At 52.9% G+C, this 23,747-nt stretch overlaps 1 protein-coding gene across 2 annotated transcripts in view; it reads right to left on the bottom strand.

Annotated features, from left to right (window-relative positions):
• Nucleotides 1-23,747, bottom strand: part of SLC24A4 (solute carrier family 24 member 4) — a 174,541-nt gene that overhangs the window by 34,964 nt on the left and 115,830 nt on the right. The window contains exons 4-12 of one of the 2 annotated variants that reach the window (XM_058740105.1): nt 21,976-22,050; nt 18,770-18,854; nt 18,142-18,245; nt 17,242-17,316; nt 14,264-14,289; nt 12,624-12,677; nt 10,648-10,790; nt 6,270-6,439; nt 1,670-1,874 (exon numbers count right to left, since the gene is read on the bottom strand). In XM_058740105.1, the coding sequence (XP_058596088.1) occupies nt 1,670-1,874; nt 6,270-6,439; nt 10,648-10,790; nt 12,624-12,677; nt 14,264-14,289; nt 17,242-17,316; nt 18,142-18,245; nt 18,770-18,854; nt 21,976-22,050 (937 nt within the window). The remainder of the gene's footprint in view (nt 1-1,669; nt 1,875-6,269; nt 6,440-10,647; nt 10,791-12,623; nt 12,678-14,263; nt 14,290-17,241; nt 17,317-18,141; nt 18,246-18,769; nt 18,855-21,975; nt 22,051-23,747) is intronic. The other variant, XM_058740106.1, reaches the window with a different exon arrangement.

The raw sequence follows: 23,747 nt of genomic DNA, 5'->3' as shown, positions 1-23,747 counted from the left end.
AATGTGAAAGAAGGCTGGGAGGTACTGACCAAGAGCATCAATTTCTAATCTGGCCAGGTCCCACGAACCCCCCAGAGAAGGCTTGAAAATGCTGATTCCCAGCTCCCATGCCAGGCTTTGAAATGTCTGTGTTTTAGAACGAGACCCCGAATTTTGGGAAGAGACCCTGGGAAGCTGTGATCGGCATACCCTGGAGACACTCATCGAGTAACTCCGAGGCAGCCCTGTGATCCCAAAGGGCTCTATTTTCAAGATAAATGAGGGGGCATCTGGGGGGCTCAGCTGGTTAAGCATCTGACTTTGGCCCAGGTCATGATCTCACGGTTCGTGAGCTGCAGCTCCACGTCGGGCTCTGTGCTGACAGCTCAGAGCCTAGAGCCTGCTTCGGATTCTGTGTCTCTCTCCCTCTGCCCTTTCCCTGCTCACACTGTCTGTCTGTCTGTCTGTCTGTCTGTCTCTCTCTCTCTCTCTCTCAAAAAAGAGAAAAGATAAACCACAGTGGCAGAGTATTGCAGCTGGGTACGCCCAAGCCATCTACCTGGGGGCAAGAGTCATCCCAGAAAATGGGGATGAGGGACTGGACAGCCTCTCTCTCCACAGAGCCACCTCCCAAATTAGGTGCTCTGTGAGCCTGATGTTAAACACAGAATTCTTTTCAGAAAAACATCAAGTTCTGGACAAAAAAAAAAAAGGAATTCTTCCGCCTTTCAGAATGACCAGATGCCAAGATACAAACTCCAAGGTTGGGGGTGGGGGGCTTTGTCTCCTATTTAGGACTTGAAGAAAGTTGGCTAAAGATAAAGGTACCCTGGGCGTGTTTGGGGTTCCTCTTGTATGTGAACTCACTGGACAGACACCTGCTAATCACCTACCATGTGTCAGGCATGAGCAAAACAGACAAAGATCTCTGCCTTTGCAGAGGGGACGTTTAAACAGAGACCCGAAGAAGGTGAGGGAGCAAGCCCTACGGACCACGAGGGAACGTGCATTCTGGCGACGGGCAAGTGCAAAGGTCCTGAGGTAGGGCATATGTGGTATGTTCTAAGAAGGATGGTGAGGAGGCCGGTGTGGCTGGAGCGGAGGGCACAAGAAGAAGAGCAGGAGGTGAGGTCAGCAAGGAGCGGACAGTCAGGGGACACTAACTTCACAGATCACACCTCAGTGAGGTGAAAAATGCTGAGGGCTTAGGGCAGGGTGGTGGCCTGATCTGACCTATTTACGAGCAGGAGATGTCAGATGTATAAGGTATAACTGTGTAAGGTGTAATTTGTGGCCTTAGAATGTCCTGTCCCAGCAAATGTAGGGTTGGAGAGTCTGAGCAGGTCCATAAAAACAACAGTGCTGGCTGCTTTTTCTTGCTGCAAGAGAAAGACCAGCTGCCCTGGGCATTTAAGTGCAGTCACTGGGGGTTCCTGGTACCCCTCCCCGCTCCGTGTCTCCAGCCGACGTGCTCTGTGGCACACAGGCTCCCCTACACCGGGCGTGCCTGCGTCTCACTGCAGCTCTAGTCCATCAATACTTAGGACATATTTATCAAGTGTCTCCAAAGAATCCCGGTGACCTAATGTCGACCCTTCACACCAGCCCCGCCCCCACCTCTCCTCATGGGTCCGGGCCTCCCTCCTGAAGACCACAGCTTAGCCCGAGGGCCCTGCACCCCAGGACTCACCGGGCACGGAGAAGGGGGACAGGAAGGCAGCCTCAATGGGCTCGGGCTCTGGGGGTGGCGGTGGGGGTGGGGGTTGCTGCTCCTGTTGCCGCTGAGGGTCCTCAGGGTTTTCCACGGGAACGTTCCCATTCTCGATATTTTCGTGTCTCCCGTTCTGAAGCGGCTTGCTGCTCACACCGTTTGCCGAGTTGATCAGTCTCTGTCGCTGTGTGGACAGGAGGCAAGTGAGACGCCAAGACATGTTACAGAGTATCCCACCGTGGCTTTGCTCCTTACGAGCACACAGCCCTTCCAGGTCTCTGGAACACACTCCTGGAGGCCAGTTTGCCTGGGAACTGGCCCAAGAACCTTGGAATCCATCTAAGTTTGCTCACTTCCATTTGCGGTGCTCATTCCAGCTCCTCTGGTGGCATTTACAAGCTGCCTGAAGACGGTCACAGGGAAAGCCTGCATCATCGCTTTTCATTTTTAAAATGTGCAGTGTGCAAAAAGTACACTTCTATGAAGCGTAGAGCTCGATGATGTGCTACATCGAGATGTAGAACATTTCCAGCCCCTCAGAAGACTCCCCCAGGCACCTCCCTGGTTCATACGCCCCTTTATGTGTAACCACTCTGACTTTTTACAAACATCGGTTAGCTGTTCCTGAACTTCGCATAAATGGATTCAAATAATATGTATTATGCTGTGTCTGGCTTCTCTCACTCAATATCTGTGAAATCCATCCACGGCGTCGCACGACTCGGCAACTATTTTTCACGGCTGTAGAGTAATACGTCGCATAACCCGCAACGCATCCTTTGCCTACTGAAGGGCACTGGGCTGTTTCCCTTCTTTGGTTATTATGAACAATGTTACCATGAACGTTTGTGCACTTCTGGACACACGCACTCATTTCCCTTGGGTATTGAGGAGTGGCAATTCTAGGCCACGTAGCAGGCGCGTGGTGAACCATTTCGCACTCGAATCAGCAACGGTTTGGAATTTCAGTGGCTTCCCATCCTTGTTAACACCTGACACTGGCAGTCCTTCTATTTAGTTTTTTAAGTTTATTATTTTGAGAAAGCGTGTGTGCGCCGGTTGGGGAGGGGGAGAGAGAGGAAGAGAAAGAGAATCCCACCCACCTGTCCCTTTCCCTGCCCCATCTCGTAGTGACTGGCAAAGCCCGCCTCCTTTCCACCCAAGCAGAAGCCTGGCTTCCTCATCAAGTCCATGGGCTTCTATAAGCCAGGGAAAGGCAGAAGCCACATTTCAAGACATCAATAGGTTTCACTTTGCAAGGAATCTGCCTTCCTGTGCACACTTCCCCTTTGTCCGGCTCTGATTACAAACACCAGTGGGTCCGTCTGAATGAGGCCTTGGGGGTAAGGACTGTCACACAGTGGACACTTATATACCTCTCCCCATTCTTCACCAGGAAACTAAGAGTCAGTGAATGTGTCCCCCAAGGCACTATTCTCTTCCTGTGTGTCCAACGCCTATCCTCATGGTTACCGGAAGTAAAGACATCATTATGAAAATAGACACACGTTATTTCTCTTAAAAAAAAAAAAAAAAAAAAGAGGAATTGACCATTTATCTGTCTTCATGTTGGTTTTAGGCAGGGACTCCTAAATCATGAAGTCTAGGGTGGGGTGAAGATTTTAAAATTCTTTTCTTACAAGTGTATCCATAACACTTAGCATACTGAAAAGAGCAAAGAGATCTATGCCTGTGACTTAAGCCCACATAGGCAGGCCCAGTGTTTTGCTACCTGTGTAACAAACCCAAGTAGCATCCGAAGACCGGTCATCCCTGTAGTTCAAAACAAAAACCTACCTGTGCAAGGACAGAATTGTAAAGAGGGAGGGAGGCACGACTTAATGGCAACACGAATGGCAGAAATGTGAAGAGGTCATGATTCTAGCTTAATAGGAACCAACAGGGAATTGTACCTGGAGAACTATCTGAAGCTACCTAAGGTTGTATTAAAAGAGGCACAGATTGTAACACAAAGGAGGTGATGGATCCCCATGCTGCAAGAGACAAACTGGAAGATGGTGAGGACTGGAACCCTGTTACATCAGGGAGGGTGTGAGGTTCCAAGGATGTTTAGACTCAAGGAGAAAATCGGGGGGTGGCAACTACTTCCTGATGTTCCAGGGGCTGCCACGTGGAAGAGGCCATTAAAAGCAACCCAAGCAGACACTATTATAGAGGCAATAAAGATATAGAAAGAAGGGGCAGAGGAGGTGCCCCTCATGATCTATGCAGTCCCACTTACAGAGTCTAGACTCAGGTTTGGGTGGGAAATTCCCGTTCTACCCTCATCTTAGCGGTGTGGCTTTGGGCGAATTAGTTTGCCTCTCTCATAAATTAGAAGTAGCATCTTCGGATGGTAAGAGGATTAATGCTGAAACGCAGGTAAAACATCCTGCACCTGCCTGGCACTCAGCAGGTGCTCAGGAAATTACAGCGAGATGCACCAGCTCAAAGAGACCAGCACCCAGGTGGGAGACGGATTCATGAGGCAGGGGAAACTGAGGATGGGTGAAATTCTGTGCCCCTCGGCAACTCACTGCAGTGGCCACAGGGGAAGACGGTCAGGTGTAGCCTCGGAGCAAAGGAAAGCCATACCTCTCACACGTTCCCCCAAACACCCCCCACCCGCCCCGTGCAAGAACCCTCTCAGCTGCTCTGCCCTCTCTTGATGAACAAATGAGGGCATCTGTCCCACAAGTACGAGGTTAATCTACCACGGATTAACTGCAGCTTTACAAACAGCTCTAACACTCTGGAATTAAAATAACTGAACATTTGAATGAGACCAAGGGTCTTAAGAAACAACTTTGAATCTGGGCATTTGGGTTTCCCACTCCCATCGCCTGATGCACTCACTGATCCCAAGATACTGGTTAGCCTCCAGGCAGAGTTGTGTGTCACTGAAATTTTTAGTGCTGTAAGCCTCCTGCCAAACATCCTCAGTTAGAGAAACTGAGGCCCAGGAAGATTAAGCCACTTAGTGGCTAATGTGAGATTAAAACTCAGTTTCCAGGGGCGCCTGGGTGGCTCAGTTGGCTGTGTCCGACTTTGGCTCAGGTCGTGATCGATCTCACAGTTCATGAGTTCAAGCCCCACATCCGCTGCTGTCAGCGCAGAGCCTGCTTCGGATCCTGTTTTTCCCCCCGCCCCCCTCTGCCCCTCCCCTATTTTTGCACTCTCTCAAAAATAAACATTAAAAATAAAACAAAATTATCTCAATTTCCTCTACTAGCCTGGCCTTTCTGGCTCCCAGTGTTGCCTTCCAGGGAAGTCAATCCCAACCCAGGAGGGTGGGGGGGAGCAAGATTTTCCCAGCAGCCTGAAGAAACATCTGGGGGCAGGACAGTATTTTCCCAGCTCATCAAAACCCCCATTAATTCCCTGGTGTTTATCCCATGAAAAAGATACTATATACCCAAATCCTTCAGAGTGGTCCCTATCCCCACTCAATGGGTACAATTATCATGCTCAAGAAAAACAGCCAGAATTCAGTAAAATTTCATTGATTCATATTTTACTGATTTGAATCAAAAAAATGATTCAGAATGATCCAAAATCTGCAATGTTTCTTTTTTTTTTTTATTTTATTTAAGTTTACTTATTTATTTAGTTTGAGAAAGAGAGCAGGAGCTGGGGAGGGGCATAGCAAGAGGGAGAGAGAATCCCACACAGGCTCCACACTGTCAGCACAGAGCCCGACATGGGGCTCGAACCCACAAACTCAGAGATCATGACCCGAACTAATGAGTCAAGTGCTTAACTGCCTGAGCCGCCTGGCGCCCCCGCACTCTCTTTCTTAATACACCTTCCACACGGGGGACATAGGAATCCGCATACGAATCCAGAAGTGTTCAAAGTACAGATCCTTTAAGTCCTGTGTGATATCATTCCTGCATACACCTGAGGTGCTAACTACCGATTATTAGCTATCAGAGTTTCAAGCTCTCTGATAACTACCTGGGTCTGAGGGTTAAGGACTCACAACTCCAATATGCACACGCACGTACGTGGCAAAGACTGAACAAGCTGGGGAGCAATTAGAACCCCGCATCTTTGCTACGCTGTTTGCATATTATATGGCATTAAAACTTTTTTGTTTTTCCAAATGAAAAAGAGGGCACAAAATTCAAGCGGCCCATCAGGGTGTAGAGTGAAAAAGGCAGTTTCCAGAGGTAACTGCCATCCACCTCTGTTCTTGGTTTTCTTCTAGAGTTGTAGCATCTGTAGAGAACAGGTATGCGTTCACCTTTTTTTTGTTCCAAGTGACACTTTAAAGACACAATCCATACTTCTGACTGGCCTTTCTCCAATTAGCTTTACTGGAGCGCGTCACAAAATACTCCGCGGACATCGACATCGTGGAAACGGTACTCGATTGCGGCCTGCCTTAACACACCTCTGGATCCGATCGTTCGCTGCCCGTAGGGAATGTTTGCTCCGCCTTCCTTCAACAGGTGCAGCAATAAAGGACATCCTGGTGGCCCTAACAGCAGGAAGCGCCCTCATAAGCCAGGGCCTCCTCAAAGCGCAAAGCATCACCCCAGGCTACTCACTCTCAACGCCCTTTACGCAAACGTACCTCATTAATTATGATCCTACTGGCCATCCGTAGTCGCGTCCTGGGCCCAAACTTATTGGTGATCATGATGCGTAAGCCCGCCTCCGGGAAGCTGAACTTGGGAGGGCTGGAACTCATGACCTCATCCACCATCACCACCGCGTTTTTGCTGTACTGTGGCTCCTCCTTCACTATATTGAGCACAATGCCACAATTAGTGCTGACATCTCCCTAAGGACAACACCCCAGCACTGAGCTCATGACTTCCCCTCACGCTGCAGACCTCCTTGGGCTCTGAGCCCCGCACCCGCTGGGGAGGCTGACTTAGTCTTAGTGGACCACCTGCCGACGTGGGCTATTCGCGGGGCCCCGTGGTCCCTTGCTACAGGACTCCTTATGAGCAGACACTCCACATCCAGCCCCGCTGCCAGATGATGCCCCCTCTCTCTGGGGCCCCTCTTGGCCAAGTGCGGGGTCCTCTGGCTCCTCATCTAAGCCTCCCTGGGAAGCCCATCTATAATTCAGACAGGGTCCCTCCCACCCTGTGACTGTGAGGGGACCTTTCTTACCCTCTGTTGACAGAGGCTCAGAGGAAACTTTAGAGACTGACAAGGGCCCTCTAGGATGGAAAATGCTAGAAAGCATCACACGGCACTGGCTCTAAACTTCCCACAAGGCCACCTGCTGTTCCAACAACCATCCCCACCTGGTAGAGAAGGATACATCTAACTTTGCTCTCCCTGAGGCCGGCGATGAGGGCAAAGATATGGCTCATGGGCCCTGAACGAGGCAAGGGAGACCCAAGAGGACAGCCGACTTGCTGAAGGCTCACAGTGAACTGCTAGCCAAATCCAGGGTCTCCAGTAAAACGGACACCCTCCAGCAGGGAGGCAGCTCTCTCTGACCCTTTGCTTCCCCCTCATAAGGCTGAAGAATAAATCTCTCCAGGCCTCAGGCCTCTTCCTTGCCACCTTCACAGACACGCTCAGGGCTGGAATCCTGAGGGATTGGACCTCTAACTCCTGAGCCCTGGAGGAGCCAGTCATGAGACCACTCTGGAACACAGCACACAGAAGCAGGTGGAGTTTTCCCCTCTGCACCGGTCACCAGCTCCCGGTGAGGGTCCCTTCTGGGCAGGAGTCGTCAAGAGCAAATCCTCGCCAGAGTTAATGGCACAGACACGAACAAGTGCACACCAGACATGCACACTCTCCCCAAACAGGCAGCAAGGCTCAGCAGACAGGAGGCGTGTGGGTTAGAAACAAAGCCAGGGAGGACCATGCATTTGTCGGAGACAGACACTAACCTCCAGTGAGGCTTGCGCTGAGGTCACGGTTGGTTGGTTGGTTTTTGTAATGCACGTGTTATCGCTTGGATGAAAGCAGATTACTTACAATTTAGAAGAAGAGAGTTAAGGAGACAAAGGCCAAGAGAGATTGCCAGAGGTGATTAGCTTGCGGTGGATGCCAAGAGCCGGGGGGCAGCATTCTTGATGGTGGCCAGGGGGTTATTTGAAGGAGTTAGTAGAAGGGTTCCTGCTACAGGGGGCTTCAATGCTCAGGGTCCCCGGCTTTGAGGATGGCCCCTCTCCCAGCCGATTTCCCTGGCTCTGTCCCACTCTGAGGAGCAGGAGCCTCTGGGCCCACCACCCCTCGCAGCTGTAGGAAAGCCTGAATCCCTCCCTCCTTGGGAGACTGCAGGCTCCAGGCTCCGTCCAGGTCCATTCTAGAACGAGCCCTGACACAGGCATCCCCGGACAGGGGCAGGGGGCACTGGGCTCAGAAGGAGGGAGCCTATGGAGTTTTAGAAAAACCCAAACATCCGAACAAAAAATGAAGCTGGAGAACGTTATCCCCCTCCCGCCGCTCCCCACCCCCTCCCGCCCCGCCCACCGCCCCTCCCCCCCTGCAAAAAAGAGAAAGCTGGCCCGAGATGATCTGGTGAACTGAACCATATGACCTTTAAGAACATCTAAGTATATAAAGGCATTTTGCAAGAGTGGTAGTAACAAGGCCAAAAACCTGTCAAGAGGTTGGGTTAAAAATGTTGATTTGATACAGGAAGTGCCGAAACCGGTAACAGGACAGCCAGAGCCGTGTGCGCATGCGTGGGCTCTAGACAAACTCTACCGGCCAGCAATCTTGGACTTCCTTGGGAGGGTGGGTTGAGGGGGAGCTGCCTGCAGGCCGAGGACCAGGGAGGCGAGTGCTCTCCTCATTGGGAAGATTCCCAGCAACACTGGCTGAAAAGGCCAACTCCTGAAGCCCCTTTCTCAGCCCCTGCAGGGTTCCTGGGGACTTCTTGCTCCTGCCTCAGTCCATTTGAGGGGGCATTGCCCTGCAGTGACTCACACACAGAGTCCTCCGCCAGCCGGGATACGAAATCCCAAAGGCTGCATCTCTGGGATCCCTTCTCTCCAATTCCAGGCCTGCACCTTTTTCTCCTTGGTCTTTATCTAAACACCTTCCCTCCCCCCCCCCCCCCCCCGATCAAAGTTGGAAGGAGGCCTATCTTCTTCCTTGCCCTGTGTTTTGGGGGTGGGGTGGGGGAGCAGTCCTGTGTCTAATCTTACAATTTTCTAGAAATTATCTTGGACTCAGATATTTGGGGGGAAATAATAAACTTGTGGGGAAGGTCCTACTGCCCTGGGTACAAAAGGAACGGAGACAGAGCCATGACAGAGGTCCAGAAAAGGCCCCAGGAGGGCTGTGGCCTCACAGCAGTCCCCACTGCCCTGAACAGGGAAGTGGCTGAGGCACCCGCTATATTGCATGTGACATAGGTTTCCCATAGGACACTGGGGAGAGGTGTCCTCCCTCCCCCACACAGGTGGAAGGTAGCTCTGGGGACTGGCACCTGAAGAACTGGGCTTCTTCCGCGGACCTGAATGACCCACCACCTGGAATCTCTCTTCTTTGCCATGAAGGTGCAGAGGGCCGGGGAGCACTAAATCTCTGTGTGCAGGACCCGGCAGAAATCAGCCTCTGTCCTGAGACGCTGTGTGTGTGTGTGTGTGGGGGGGGGGGGGGGGGGAATCTGTAACAGGGACCTCAGAGCCACTGTATCTGCAGAGCTAAAATGCAAACCAGCAGCCACATCCGTCCCTCCCCTCTGAGAAGGTTGTCCTGGAAACGGGATCCCCCCTCCGGTAGGCTGCTCCACATTTATGCAACAGGAAACACAGACACAGCCCCGGACTCCAGGCTGGACACTGGTACCTTCTCCCCAGGGGCTTTCTTTAGAAACCCTTCTCCCGTATGGAGAGATTCATTCCTCCCTCAAGCACCTGCAACAGGTGTCTTCCCCAGGGGGTCCCCTGAGATGGGACAGAACAAACTCGCCTGAAGTCCAGGGGAAGGGGCACTGCCCAGATCCACCCGGGAGTAAGGACTAGCAAGGGGGCCAACGAGTACAGACTTCAGCCCCCACACGTCCCAGACATGAGCAAACAGGTCCCCGGGGCTACCTGGCCCGTCACGGACACCACGCAGGAGTTAAAGTGGCCTGAAAGAGGATGTGACTTGTCCGGGGGCACGGGAGAGAGACCCTCAGGTGGCCAGTCCACCTGGCATGCTGGTTAAGAAGGACTGGAGATGCCAGCCCAATCTGTTTTCCCATGTCCTCATTACCAGAGTCCATTCAGGCCCTAACGCTCGCTGGGCTCACAGAATGGAGATGCTCCAGTCTTGCTGGCAGGTAGCCCCACAGACAGATCCCTTAGGAACCGGTAGATGAAGATGTGGCTTCCGAAGTGGGAGCCAGGTGGGCCTAGAGGACCAGGGGAGCTCGGCAGGGACCACAGGGGCTGGCTCCCGAGGCCCAGAACCCCAGACAGCGGGGCCAAAGAGCAGCTGAGGAGGCAAGGCTGCTGCGCCCCGGGGCAGGGCTCCCAGGCAGGGCTCTGTAGGGCCCACTAGGCATTCCCGCTCTGCTCCAAGGCTGCCCTCCATAGCCTCGCTGTTGCTCTGGGCGACGAGCCAGAGGTCCCTCCAGAGCAGAGTCCTCCCCCTGAACTGGGCCTGGCGTGTGGGAAATCACAGGGAGGCCTGAGTCTGCTCTGTCACCCCAAGTCATCAGCCTCTTGCCACCACCTTTCCCAGGGATCGGGGAGGTAATTCACCGCATTTCAAAAAAGCCCAGCAGGCCTGGAGCCTCCTTCAGGCTCCAAAAGTCCCCAGGGTGTGAGGGTTTGACTTTGTCTGTCCTTCTCCCTTCTGTGCAAATGTAAATCTGAGCCACACCTCATTGAGGGCCCTGGGACCCAAAGTAAGAGAGTGACAATTTAGAGGGAAGGGGTGTGTGTGTGTGTGTGTGTGTGTGTGTGTGTGCGTGTGCAGGAAAGAGCATGGGAGAGAGGCTTTGGTGACACTTTTGGCCACTCCTGTCTGCTCAGCCTTACCTTGCCCCAGCAATGGCAGGGAGGGGTCATCAGAGCTACTATCACAGTAATCATTACCATCCTCCAGCTCACTGCTGACCGTGTTGCCATTTGCAATGGTCTTTTGTTTGATGGTGAAAAAGGCCTGCATTTTCACATTGTACCTGGAAGCGAAGGCAGGAGGTCAGAGCCGCGGGAGACACCTGGCAGGAGTGGGGGGGGGGGGGCCCGCCGCCCGCCTCCCCTGTGCACACACAGTCACACCCGGCCCCGGGAGTGTCCTGGGGGCAAGGGGGAGCTGAAGGCTTTCATCTGAGCTGACAGTCCCGACAGGACCCCTAGAATAACTCGTGGTTGGAGGGCTTGCTCCACGGAGCTGTCAGTGGCCTCCTGGGGGGCGTAAGGATCTTCACTTCCAAGAACATGACTGACGCCTACGTAGACACATCCAAAGCTTGTCCTCATAAGAGAAGTTCAGGTCAGCCTGAAGGACAGGATCCAAGGAGGTGTCACCAGGCTGTCCTCCCAACAGCCTCGAGTCCCACTCCTATAGGCTGCCCGGCGGGCCATCCCTGAATCACTCACAGCCAGGCCCAGAGAAAACACTGTCTCCGTCTGAGACCCCAGGCTTCCCCGCCTCACTGGAAGGCGCTCAGAGAGGAGTTCACCTGAGGACAAGCCTCCTTCACTTGGCAGTTATCACCCGTTTTCACAACACATTATAAATGTTTGATATAAACGTGGAGATTCATAATGTCGTAAAGCTCAGTGTTGTTTTTTTTTTGTTTGTTTTTGTTTTTTTTTTCAACGTTTTTTATTTATTTTTGGGACAGAGAGAGACAGAGCATGAACGGGGGAGGGGCAGAGAGAGAGGGAGACACAGAATCGGAAACAGGCTCCAGGCTCCGAGCCATCGGCCCAGAGCCTGACGCGGGGCTCGAACTCACGGACCGCGAGATCGTGACCTGGCTGAAGTCGGACGCTTAACCGACTGCGCCACCCAGGCGCCCCTCAGTGTTGTTTTTAATTATTTCTGGAGGTGTGAACAAGAAGGTAAAACCTGAAGATGATGATTCAGCTCCTGGGTAGTTTTTCTTTTTTTTTTTTTTTTTAATGTGGCAAAATATATGCAACATCAAATTTGCTACTTTAACTTTTTCTATTTTTAAGCATACAATTCACTGCCATTCGTTACACTCACAATGTTGGGTAACCATCACATCACCATTATTTACTTCCAAAAATGGTTTCAGCATCTCCAACAATTCTGTGCCCGTTAATCAATTAGTAATCACTCCCTCCCCCACACCCCTGGTAATCTCGAATTTACTCTCTCTCTGAATTGGGACTCTCCTAGGGTATCTCGCAGAAGTGGAATCATCCGGTATTTGTCCTCCTGTGACTGGCTCCTCTCAGCATGTTTTTAAGGCTCATCCACGTTGTCACATGTGACACCATTTCCTCCCTTTTTTATGGCTGAGTAATATTCCTCACGGGCAGTTCTGAGAGCACTCTGACCCAGGCAGCTTCAAAGGGCCGCAAAAGCATCGGACGACCTGGGACCCAGTGTCTGCATTTTCGTTGCTGTGAGTGGTGTCCCCAGAAGTTGTGCAAGGCAGCGGCCCTGACAGATGGCACTGGATAAAGCCTGGAGCAGAAGTGAGGCCGCCCGGCTCTTCAAAAAAGAGCGGTGTGAAACTATCAGGAGATTTACAGTGACAGCGGAAAAGAGCGGCCACTCGGGCACAGAGTACCTGTTTGCAACCAGCCTCATTTGCAACCCACCAGCCGCGACTCCCCCTGCCCGGGTTTGCACAGCACCCCAAAACAGTATCTGAACACCTCACCCCAGAGGGGCATCCTCCAGAGAAGCGGAGCCAGCTGGAAGTCACTGGGAGGTCTATCAGTTAGTTTTGTCTGGGCTCTAACAAAAGGCCAGAGCAGGAAACGGAGTAAGGCGTCAGACTGCCCCGGAGAAGGAGACAGAAGGTACTTACTTCATGATCAGAATGTAAAACACGTACAAGATGATGAGCACCAGGCCTTCCCACCTCAAAGAGAGAAAGGAGACTGGTTAGGGCTGGGGAGGCCCGCAGCACTGACGCCTGGGGGTGACTGGCAGAGGGGGCGGGGAGGGGGCAGGGCCGGCAGTCCTATGAATCCTGCCTGGCCCCGGAGCCCGGCCCAGAACTCCGGCATCCAGGGGAGTCTTCCCCAGCCTGTCCTACAATCTGAAGCCCTCTTGGGGACACAGAAGGCTGACGGTGGGTTCTTCTCAACTACAGGGGGCCTGCAGGGCTCAGGCAGAGTCCCATCAGCTACGGAGAAAAAGGAGGGACCAGGGCCACCACATCGCAGGACTCACAGAGGAGAGTGACCATAGTCATGCTGACTTGATGCTTAAGAGACCCTATGCTCACCAGAGATTCCGACCAGGGACCAGAAAGGCTGTCGGTACAGAAGGGGCCCTAAGAACTGCCTGAAGAGAGGGGGCGGTACAGGAGCCTCCTGGACTGAACACAGGGGCGGGGCGGGGGTCTTCGGGTATATACACCACTGCCGTCTAGCTGATGCAGCGCTCAATCCCACGCGTGGCAGGGATCTGTAGCTCAGACCACAAGCCTCTGAGGAGCCACACGCCTTAATCTGTTTGGTCATCTGACAGCTGCATGCTGAAGACCTACTATGTGCTAGATATAAGGTACGATTGGTTTGGGAGCTCTTCCTCTACTGACAGAGCCCACAGACCAGCAGAGCCACAGAGAGATTTGTAGATGACCCCGCTGCCCCCACCCTCGACCCCATCGAGGAAAAGGAGAGCCCAGATGAGGCGTGGCTTCCTGGCTCATATAGTGGGTTAGGGGCTGGGTGGGGGCCAAAAGCAGGCTTCTGTGGGCCCAGAGCACATGGATGCTCACGTCAGCCAGCTGACTGTCCTCAGCCAGGCCTCCTGAGTACAGCCCCACAAATAAACACAGAGGATGTGGACTCTGAATCACTGTCATAAAGAGAACATGTCTATGGCTTATGAATGTATGATACACTCATGCCCTATAAGGCGAATACACCAATCTTTTCTTTAAACTTTCTTAATTAAGGAGTCATTTCCTATCTCAAGGTCATAATGGTGAGTCCCTATATTTTATTCTATTTTGTTTAATTTTCCTTTTTACAGTGAGATCCTTAATTCATCTGGAATCTATTCCTGTATAAGGTGTGAGGGAGGGATCCGATGTGATTCTATTCTGTATAGGGTTCCCAGTTTTGCCAGCAGCGTCTGAGACCCTCTCCCTAACCCACTGTCTGTCGTGACAGCTGTCATATTTCCCCAGCCAAGAAACGGGCCCATTACTGGGTTCTTGGTTCCGTATTCCATATTGGCCTACGCTTATCCCGGTGTAAAACACCACACTGTTTTCGTTACTTTAGCTTTAAATATATTTTGTTATTTGGCAGTGCAGGAACACTGAGGGATTCTTTGTCACTTTGGAAGAATAAAGGTGTGATTGCTTCCAACGATGCCCTTTTTGCAAGTTCAAAAGCTCATGTTTGTAAAAATAATTTCAAAAAAGATTCAATGAACCCAATGAGGAAGAATACTAACAAAAAAGGAACAAGAAACAAACTTAAAACTTACCACACGATTTCTTCATCATATATGAACTGGAAGGCAAAAGAAACAAAGGGTGGGGGACTTATTTATTCCAAAAGAACACACACAGGTCCCTACACACTCCGAGCTCACATATCATTGCCTTGTTATTTCTACACAAAGCTGGGCTCCTCTCTCCGTTTCTGGGTTTCTCAACGGGAGGAGGTGACCTTAGACCTTAGTCGAAACCTAGACCACAAGATGCCAGACTATGCGGCTCAGCTCAGCCTCCCAAGAGAAACGGCCTGTGCTTCATGACGGTCCGAGTAGCTGTTGGGGCCAACCTGCCATCACTAAGGGCACAGCCTTGCTGGAATCAACACTCTTAAAAACTAAAAGGACACCTGCCTGTCTACCTACAAACCTACGTACCTACCTATCCAATGGGACTCGTGTGTATGGGAGGGAAGGGATATCGTTTTCTTAAAATAGAAAAGTGACCCCTTTGGAAATTCTGAGGGCAAAGGACCCACTTGTGCTATTTGAAGGGAGGCCAGGGGTGACGGTGTGGTCATGATGATTTCTGAAGAGGCCACTGACATTGCCCAACAACTCCACCAAGCATCTTTGGCACAGACCCAGATGAATGACACCTCTGTGGTCCAGGGGAGGGATCCTGTGACCACCTTGGCCAGGCCCAGTGTGGACAGGCAGGTGGAGGGGCTGTGCCCACCAACTGATCTTGGAGACATAGGGTCCCCACACCGGATGCCAGAAGAAGCCAGGGGGCTGCTGTCTGGACTTGGGCCCGTTGTGACCCTCTTCTGGCTGTCATGGCAGGCGTCACACACAGAGGCTGCTGTAGGGGCCACTTCTGAGAGAGTCATTCCTGGCCAGGCATCGCTGTGAGGCTCCCCAAACCCAAGGCTCCGAGGCAAGGGCACTCAACAGAGGAGTGCCCAGTGCCCTCCCCCACCAGAACATGAGAACACTTGTGGGGGATATTTTTAGTTTTTTACAACCCCATGAAAGGCTACTGGCATTTAGCCCAGGATGCTGACCAGTCTAGAACCTGTGAGATATTTCTCTCAGAAGGGGTTTTCCACATTTGGCACACGTCCTATTTAAAAGGTCTTGCCGGGGCGCCTGGGTGGCTCAGTCGGTTAAGCGGCCGACTTCAGCTCAGGTCACGATCTCGCGGTCCGTGAGTTCGAGCCCCGCTTCGGGCTCTGGGCTGACAGCTCAGAACCTGGAGCCTGCTTCCGATTCTGTGTCTCCCTCTCTCTCTGCCCCTCCCCCATTCATGCTCTGTCTCTCTCTGTCTCAAAAATAAATAAACGTTAAAAAAAAAAAAAATTAAAAAAAAAAAAATAAATAAACGTTAAAAAAAATTTTTTTTAATAAATAAATAAATAAAAAATAAAAGGTCTTGCTAAACATTCAGGCAAACAGGGAAAACAAAACCAAACAAATCTGTGCCCAGAACTGAACTCTATTTTATAAATCAAAGTACCTATACTTTTTTAAATTATGTATTTAATAAATATTTAATTTTCTAGTGAGGTAGCTATCATGTAAAGGAGTCATTCCTAATTTTGGAAAATCACGTCGTCAATGTCAGGAATGCTCGCGGGGTTTAAGGCTCCAGCCCAGCACGGCCTCAGTCTGTGCTGGTGGTTTCTGGGCTCAGAGATTTTTCCTTTATGGGACAACGGATTCCACCATTCAGTGCTGTAGTGTCTTTGTGCCCAGACATTTACACACCGAAGGATGTTTTCGTCTTTTATACTTTGAACATCACGTTGATTCTTTTCTACAACTGTGTATGTACAGGTCAATGATTTTTATCTGTAACTTTCATTTCGGGGGGTGTAGGAGGCTGGGGTCCCAGTAACCCCCTGCCTGACATTCACGCCACCCCTGGATATGTGGCCCGGACCTAGGGACTGGCTCCTCACAAAGAGAATATGGCGAAAGTGAGGAGCTGTCACCTCCAAGACTAGGTTATGGGCAGAACGGGCTTCCGCCCTGGTACCTTCTCACCCTCCCTCTGAAGGAAGCCAGTTACCCTGTTGTGAGCTGTGCTGCAGAACAGCCAGCCAAGCGGGATCGGAGGCCTATCCACAGCCACGTGAGTGACCCCGAAAGTGGATCCTCCCCCAGGGGAGCCTCGTACCAGGGCCAACATCCGTGAGAAACCCTGAACCAGAGGGCTCCGTAAGCCACTCCCAGACTCTGACCCACAGACAACAAGAGTGATCAATACTTGCTATTTCAAGCTATTGACCTGGGGGGAGGTTGGGTACCCAGCCACAGACAGTACGAGGGATGTGACTGTCCTTTCCAGGTGGCTCTAGGTGGTGTAAGGTTGAGAACTGTGTCTGGGGGGAGCACATTCCAGTCAATCTGGGCACACCACATGCACCTGCCCCCATGCCACCACTTGGATTGAAACGGCTCCCCTGTTGGATGGTGCACTCCTCAGCAGTAGCCGGTGTCCTGTGCCATGAAGGCACCCTGGCCCTCGGGGGACTGCGGGGATATCGCCCCTCGCTTTCCACACTACCAGACTCTAGAAATCACTGTTCCCGCTCTTCCGGCTTTTCTCCCTGGTGCCCTGGCTTCCCACTCTGCCTGCCCCCAGCCTGCTTCTCTCCTTCCTGCTCTGCAGTGAGCTGTGAACCCAGAAACTCTGATTCTCAGGAAAACCGGCTCTGCGTGAGGATCCGAGGGCCCGATGAGCGAAGGGCTTGAGCTTAACTGCGTGGACCGTGTGACCACGCTCTGACTTTTCCAAGGCCTTTTCGAATCCAAGGTGGGCCCGGGATGTGCTCCATCACCAAGGTGTCAGGTAGGAGGCTTTCAGGCAAGGGAGGCACAGCGGGGAGGGGACTGGTCACTTTGACTACAGTGAGCGGTCAGCACAGCCCACGGTTGGGGTGCCCTGGGTCCCCTGGTTATAGTGCCAGGGACAGAGATGGGCACGGGTCATGTGCCTGCACAGGGGCAGGAAGGAAACTCACGGCAATGAGCACGATGACAGAGAGGGTGTAGTACACGGAGTCTCGGCACACGGCCCACCATGTCAGACGGACCACCTGCCAAGCAAAGGGCCGTCAGCGACTAGTGGCTGGAGAGATGGGGGCGGTGGTGTGAGGGTGGCTTTCTCACCACCCCCAGACCCCCACAGGTGCAGGGACACGCCCAGGGAACAACTCCTAACCGTGCCACCCGAAACCCATCTTTCCTGGCTGCTCAAGGCCACCCTGTGTTTTTCATTATACGTGGGGAACAGAACAGAAAGCATGGAATGTTTATAAGTGACGGCAAAGCTGCCCTCTGTTCCTCCAAGGTAACAGACATCTCAGGCTTCACAGCGGAAGCCCAGGGTCAAGGCAGAGGCCAGCGGCACTTGCTTCCCCTGTGATTCTGGAACCTCCTGGTAGTAACTAGCTGCCCATCTCTACCTCCACTGGCCAGGCAGGGCCTAATCATGAGCCCAACTCTCTGGGGTTGAGTCTAACGCCCACGTGGCCCTGAGGACCAGGGAGATGCTGATGTGTTACCAACCGCAGGCCAACGTCATGCTCCTTGCCAAGGAGGCCAAAAGCAGGCTTCAGATATTTCCAGAATCTAGCTCAGGGTCAGGGTTACAGGAGGCGCCTCTCAAAGACGTCCTGATGTTGAATGAATGCTCACCCTTGGGCTGGCCAAGGGAGCAGACCCCATCCCTGCTCTCAGATGCACTGAGGCTGGATGTGCAAGGAACGTCAGAGGCCACTTGTACACATGAGGACCTGGGCTCGGAGGGGGAAGCCAACTTGCCTGCAGCCTCAGGCAGTTGAGGGCACAACTAAGGTGAGGCCTCGGGTCCCCCCACTGCTGTCCCTTATGTCACTCTATAAAGGGAGAAAAACACCAACCTGCCCCGCAAATAATCCACAGACTCCAATGATACACAGGATGTTAAACACCGCAGAGCCCACAATGGTCCCAACCCCAACGTCTCCGTGGGTGATGAACACGCCTGGAAGGGAAAGGCAGAAATCCTCCTGTGCCTACACTTCCTCAGACCCAGGCTGCTGCGAGGCCCTTGTCCCCAACCCCATGGACTGAGGGACTGGTTCTAGGACGCCCATGATGCTGACAACGGCCAAACCAGAGAGGACCACCTACTGCACTCCTCCACTCCCCCCCCCCACCGCCTTTTTTCCTTTTTAACAGCTTTATTGAGAAATAATTCACATGTCATAAAACCCACCCATTCAAAGCGTAAGACCCAGCGTTTTGGTAGACTTCCAGAATGGTGCAGCCAGCACACAATCTGATTTTAGAACACCTCCGTCACCCCCCAAAAGAAACCTTGTACCCATCAGCCCTTTGCTCCACCACATGCCCCGGGGAACCACGAGTTTACTTTCTGTCTCCCTGGCTCTCCCGTTTTACAGATGAGAAAACAGAGGCTCGGAGCTGACGAATGCCCTCACTGGTCACGGCCCCAGACCGTGGCTCTCTCTAGATCCCACGTCCCCAGCTGGTGGGATTTCTTACCAATAACAGAGGCAAACAGCTCAGGTGTCGAGCTTCCCGCGGCCATGAAGGTGGCTCCGGCCACATCTTCACTCAGATGGAGTTTCTGAAACAGAAGTGACCGCGGACATTCAGGCTACGAGGCGGGGAGAGCAGACACAGTCCCCGGACACTCTGGCAGCCGCAGAAAGCGTGGGAAAGCAGTGCTGTTGCCAGAGTCGAGCACGCTGCACCCTGAGCACACACGTCTCCTGCTACTCTGCTGGCCGCTCAACCCAGAGGCCCCCGTCCCCTTCTTCTGTCAGTTTCCGCTCATTCCCCAAAGCCCCTGAACGAGGTCTCCTTGATGAAGCCTTTCCAGGTACAACACCCAGGACAGGTGGGAGGGTCCGGTCCTCCCATTAATGAAACACAAATCACACAGCGAGGGTGTGAGGTCTGTGAGCTTCCCTGCCCCACTGGCCGATGAGGGCACGGTCGGTCTATTTCACCCACGGATTGCCAGTGCCTAAGAGAGAGGCTGGTACACAGCGGTGCTCAATGGGGAGCCACCTCCGATGCCCACACAGACCTTGGGTACCATGCGGACTGCGACGCATCGGGGCCGCGGAACCCGGAGGCCCCAGACACACAGCTTGGCTCTTGCATTCCAGAAGGCCTTTGCCGTGGCAGGCCCGATGCCCGGCTGGCCGCTGAGACAAACACCCAGGTACCCTACTCCCAGGGATAAGGGAGAATGTGGTGGGGCTGGAGCTCTTTGAGACTCACTTTGCTTGGCAAGGCCGTGGTCCGGCCACAGAAGCCCATCCTCTGATTGGGAATGTGGTGCCGGGGACTTTCGATGCCAGGAGAAACCACCGAGATCCTGGGTCTCCCTGAACAGCACCTTTTTTTTTTTTTAAAGTTTATTTTTACTTATCTGGGTGAGACAGTGCAAGCAGGGGAGGGGCAGAGAGGGAGAGACAGAATCCCAAGCAGGCTCCATACTGTTAGCACGGGGCCCGATGCAGGGCTCGAATTTACAAACTGTGAGATCGTGGCCTGAGCCTGAATCAAGAGCCAGACGCTTAACTGACTGAGCCGTCGGGGCGCCCCTGCCTGAACACCACCTTGAAGGTGCCCACCCTGTGGTACTCAGAAGGCCTCTGGGCAGGGCTGGGTCTCCTCTGGCATCCACCTTCCAAAGCACCCTGGTCAGCCCGGGGCTCTGGAGTCCCTGAGGAACACAGAGTCTGGCACAACCTCCCTGCTGACCTTGCTGACCTTCTATAGAAGGGGTCCCTCAGAGGGGTCAGAGCTCTGGGCTTGACAGAAGCTGGTGCGTGGCACAATACTGACCTACCAGGGTGGAAACCCGGCCACCCTAACCTTGTCAGACAGGAAGGTTCCACAGAAGATGTTCTGCCATCAGAGCATCTCCAGTATCTTCTAGCAGAATACAAACTGTTCTGCCTTTGTCTCCTGGAACACCCTTCCCTGCCCTCTCTGCTTGGAGAAATCCTTCCCACTTCAGAAGTCTGGACCAAATACCACTTCCTCCATGAAGCCCTCCTAGGCTTCTCCCCGAAAGAGACATTCCCTCCCTCCTTTTGGCTCTTCAGTCCTTTGATGGCTCTCACTAGCCCCTTCCGTTGGTTTTTGCCTATAGGACCAAGGCCATCCCGCTCATCCACCTCTGTGTCCTTACAGAGACAGGCAACCTTGAGGGGCACCTCCACGGCACGTGGTCCTGTGCCATTGGTCACCCATCTTCCACAGGCTTCTGCCACCCCCAGAATGGCAGGGGACCCCCCCCCCCATTGCTGGGGTCCCCAAGCTCTCGCATTAGTGAGTGCCCAGAGTGCACACTCTGCAAGGCCCAGCTGACTGACTTCCCCGAGGGCCTCCTCCGAGGAAGCAGCAGGTGGCTTACCCCCAGCACACCGCTCCAGGGGCCCTGAGGCGAGGCCTCCCACCCCGACACCCCCGGCGGCCATTTCCGGATTCTCTCCTTATGCTCCTTCTCTGGCTCAATTCGCTTCCTGACCTGTGGCTCGTTCTGAGCGGGGTGAGAAGTGGAGTGGTGAGCAAGGGGGGGCGGGGGGAGGGGAGGCCTTTGCACACCCCTGCCAGGCCACTCCCTCTTCAGGAGGCCCAAGTCAAAAAGTCCCTGTTCTGTGCCGAGCAGCAGGGAAGCACCTGTCCTAACAAGCTGTGTCCCCCCGCTGCCAATGTCACAACAACAAGGCGGCCTCAAGTAGCTGGGAGAGCTCACACGGACGAAGTGAGCCAAAGCCCAGAGTCACCTGCACACAGTAGGTGCTGCAAACAGAGGTAATTTTCCTTCCCTGGCTGGAAGCTAAGAGTAAGGCAGAGCTGAGAGACACAGGAGACTTGAAAACAAATTTCTTTGTAAGATTTTATTTTGAAGCAATAGCTACACGCAACATGGGGCTTGAACCCACAGCCCCGAGATCAAGAGTCACGTGCTCTCCTGACTGAGCCAGCCAGGCGCCCCAGCACTGGAGTTTTCACATGTGAAGCAAGAGACAAGAAAACGGGGGCGCCTGGGTGGCGCAGTCGGTTGAGCGTCCGACTTCAGCCAGGTCACGATCTCGCGGTCCGTGAGTTCGAGCCCCGCGTCGGGCTCTGGGCTGATGGCTTGGAGCCTGGAGCCTGTTTCCGCTTCTGTGTCTCCCTCTCTCTCTGCCCCTCCCCCGTTCATGCTCTGTCTCTCTCTGTCCCAAAAATAAATTAAAAAAAAAAAAAAAAAAACGTTGAAAAAAAAAAGAGACAAGAAAACGAAACCTTCACAAATACTTAAAGGGAAAAACGTCAGCCTGTGAACTTGGAACAAAGGGCCTTCCTCGCTCCGCCTCTGCATCTTCCCCAAAGACACAGGTCCCTACCTGGTGCCTGCCACCCGCAGCTTGGTATGAGAAATGCTCCCTAACCAGACAGGCTTGGCTTCACGGCCAACAGCTCGCCATGCAGCCAGAAGCTCTGGGTGATGACCGCACGCCTCTCCTTCTGCCAAATCTGGGAGAAGACGCCCCCCATCCCGACTCTCCTCTGGGGGTTCCAAAGCCAGGCTTTGCTGGGGCCACACTAAGCGTTTGGCCTGACCATCTTCACCACCAGAGTGCTCCCCACTCAGTCTGGCCCTGACGCGTCCCGTGTCCCTGGTCGCCCCAGCCCTCCACCCCCACCCCGGCTTTGCTGAGGGATCCCAAGTCCCTCCTGCGTACCTCGCAGATCTTCTCTAGAGACGGAACGAAGAAGTCGTCACACACTATGGCCAAGGCGTAGAACATGTACAGAGCCTGAGAAGGAAATGGGGGATCGTCAGCGAAGGCACCTACCGCCAAGGAGGCACGGCTGGGCATCCGTCACACCCAGAGCCAGCCTGCCAAGGCGGAGGCACACACAGAGGAAGATTCTAGCACCACAGAGGCTGGCTCCCTCAATCCTCTCACGAGCAGATGGGGAAACTGAGCCCAAGGAGGGGAAATAATATGCTGGGCGGCAAAGGGGCCAAAAGCTCAGGCCACACGGCCTTGGGCTCTTTCCTCTGCTCTTAAAGCACCAGCTATCTCCCTGGCACTAGAGTATGGTCTCGAAATACAAGATCTCACCCTTAGGGCCAAGGAGAGCATTTAGAATCACCATTTTAAGAGTTTAAAATAATAATTATCCCGGGGCGCCTGGGTGGCGCAGTCGGTTAAGCGTCCGACTTCAGCCAGGTCACGATCTCGCGGTCCGTGAGTTCGAGCCCCGCGTCAGGCTCTGGGCTGATGGCTCGGAGCCTGGAGCCTGTTTCCGATTCTGTGTCTCCCTCTCTCTCTGCCCCTCCCCCGTTCATGCTCTGTCTCTCTCTGTCCCAAAAATTAAAAAAAAAAAAAAATGTTGAAAAAAGATCCACAGGGATCATGTATTAAAATAAATAAATAAATAAATAAAATAAAATAATAATTATCCCAATTTTCCCCCTTCATTTCTGCTGAACGCACCGTTTTCTTCTTACCAGCTGGCCACCCCCTGCCGAAACGAGTGGCAATTTGAGAGCCAGGGGTACCTGGGATACTACCTAATGTTGGCAGAGGTTCAAAGACACAAGCCACCCACACTGGGGGGGTTCAAGGAACAAAAAGTCCAGATTCTAATGCTGATTCTGGGACTCAGTTGCCATGTGACTTTGGATAAGTCACATCCCCAGGTCTCCATTTCTTCATCTGTTTAATGGCATAGTGAGAACAGATTGACAGTTTTCACACGGTTTTATATACAGAACCCCTCCCTGCCCTGCCCATCCAACATGGTTTCCCCGAGCCTATCCTATGGGCCAGGCACTATTCCAGGCATCAGGGATACATGGGGAATCTGCCAGGAAATGCCTCTGCCTCCTGTAACTTACCTTAGCGGGGGACAAAGAGACAAAGTCTAACTGTTGGGGAAAAGCAAGTGCAAAGGTCCTGGGGCAGGAGTATGCTTGGTGCACCTGAGGAACAGCAAGGTCACTGATGTAGGTAGAACACAGTGAGACGGAGATGGAAAACAGAGGATGTGAGGTTGGAGGGAAAGGCAAGGACCAGAGAGTCCATGGACAGGTGGGACTTTATGCTAAATGCTAAGGGAAGCATTTCTTTCTTCAAAGACAAAGTGATATGGATGCTCTATTCACAAAAATGGGAAAGGCTGGGCTGCTTCAGCAAAAACAATTGTGCAGTTGCTGAAGTAGCACACTGATTAATGGTGATTAAATCAACTGGAAGATCGGCTGTGGCCAAGGCCTCCAAGGCCTTATCTCCTGGAGCCCAGGTATGCCTTATCTTTGGGGGGAAAGCAAAAAGAAGCAAATACCGGGTGTATGGGTAAAGGAGAGAGACTCTTCTATAAAAATCGCAGGATATGGACTAGAATTCACCGCCCCCCCCCCCCATAAATTCTCCCCAACATCATCTCCCAGGCAAAGGGTGATCTGTGGGACCCCAGCTCTCTTGATTCCCTCAGAAACACTCAA

The sequence above is a fragment of the Neofelis nebulosa genome, chromosome 7 (assembly GCF_028018385.1).
Source record: "Neofelis nebulosa isolate mNeoNeb1 chromosome 7, mNeoNeb1.pri, whole genome shotgun sequence".
In the NCBI taxonomy this organism is placed as follows: Eukaryota; Metazoa; Chordata; class Mammalia; order Carnivora; family Felidae; genus Neofelis; species Neofelis nebulosa.
This window is presented reverse-complemented; position numbering and strand designations above follow the sequence as displayed.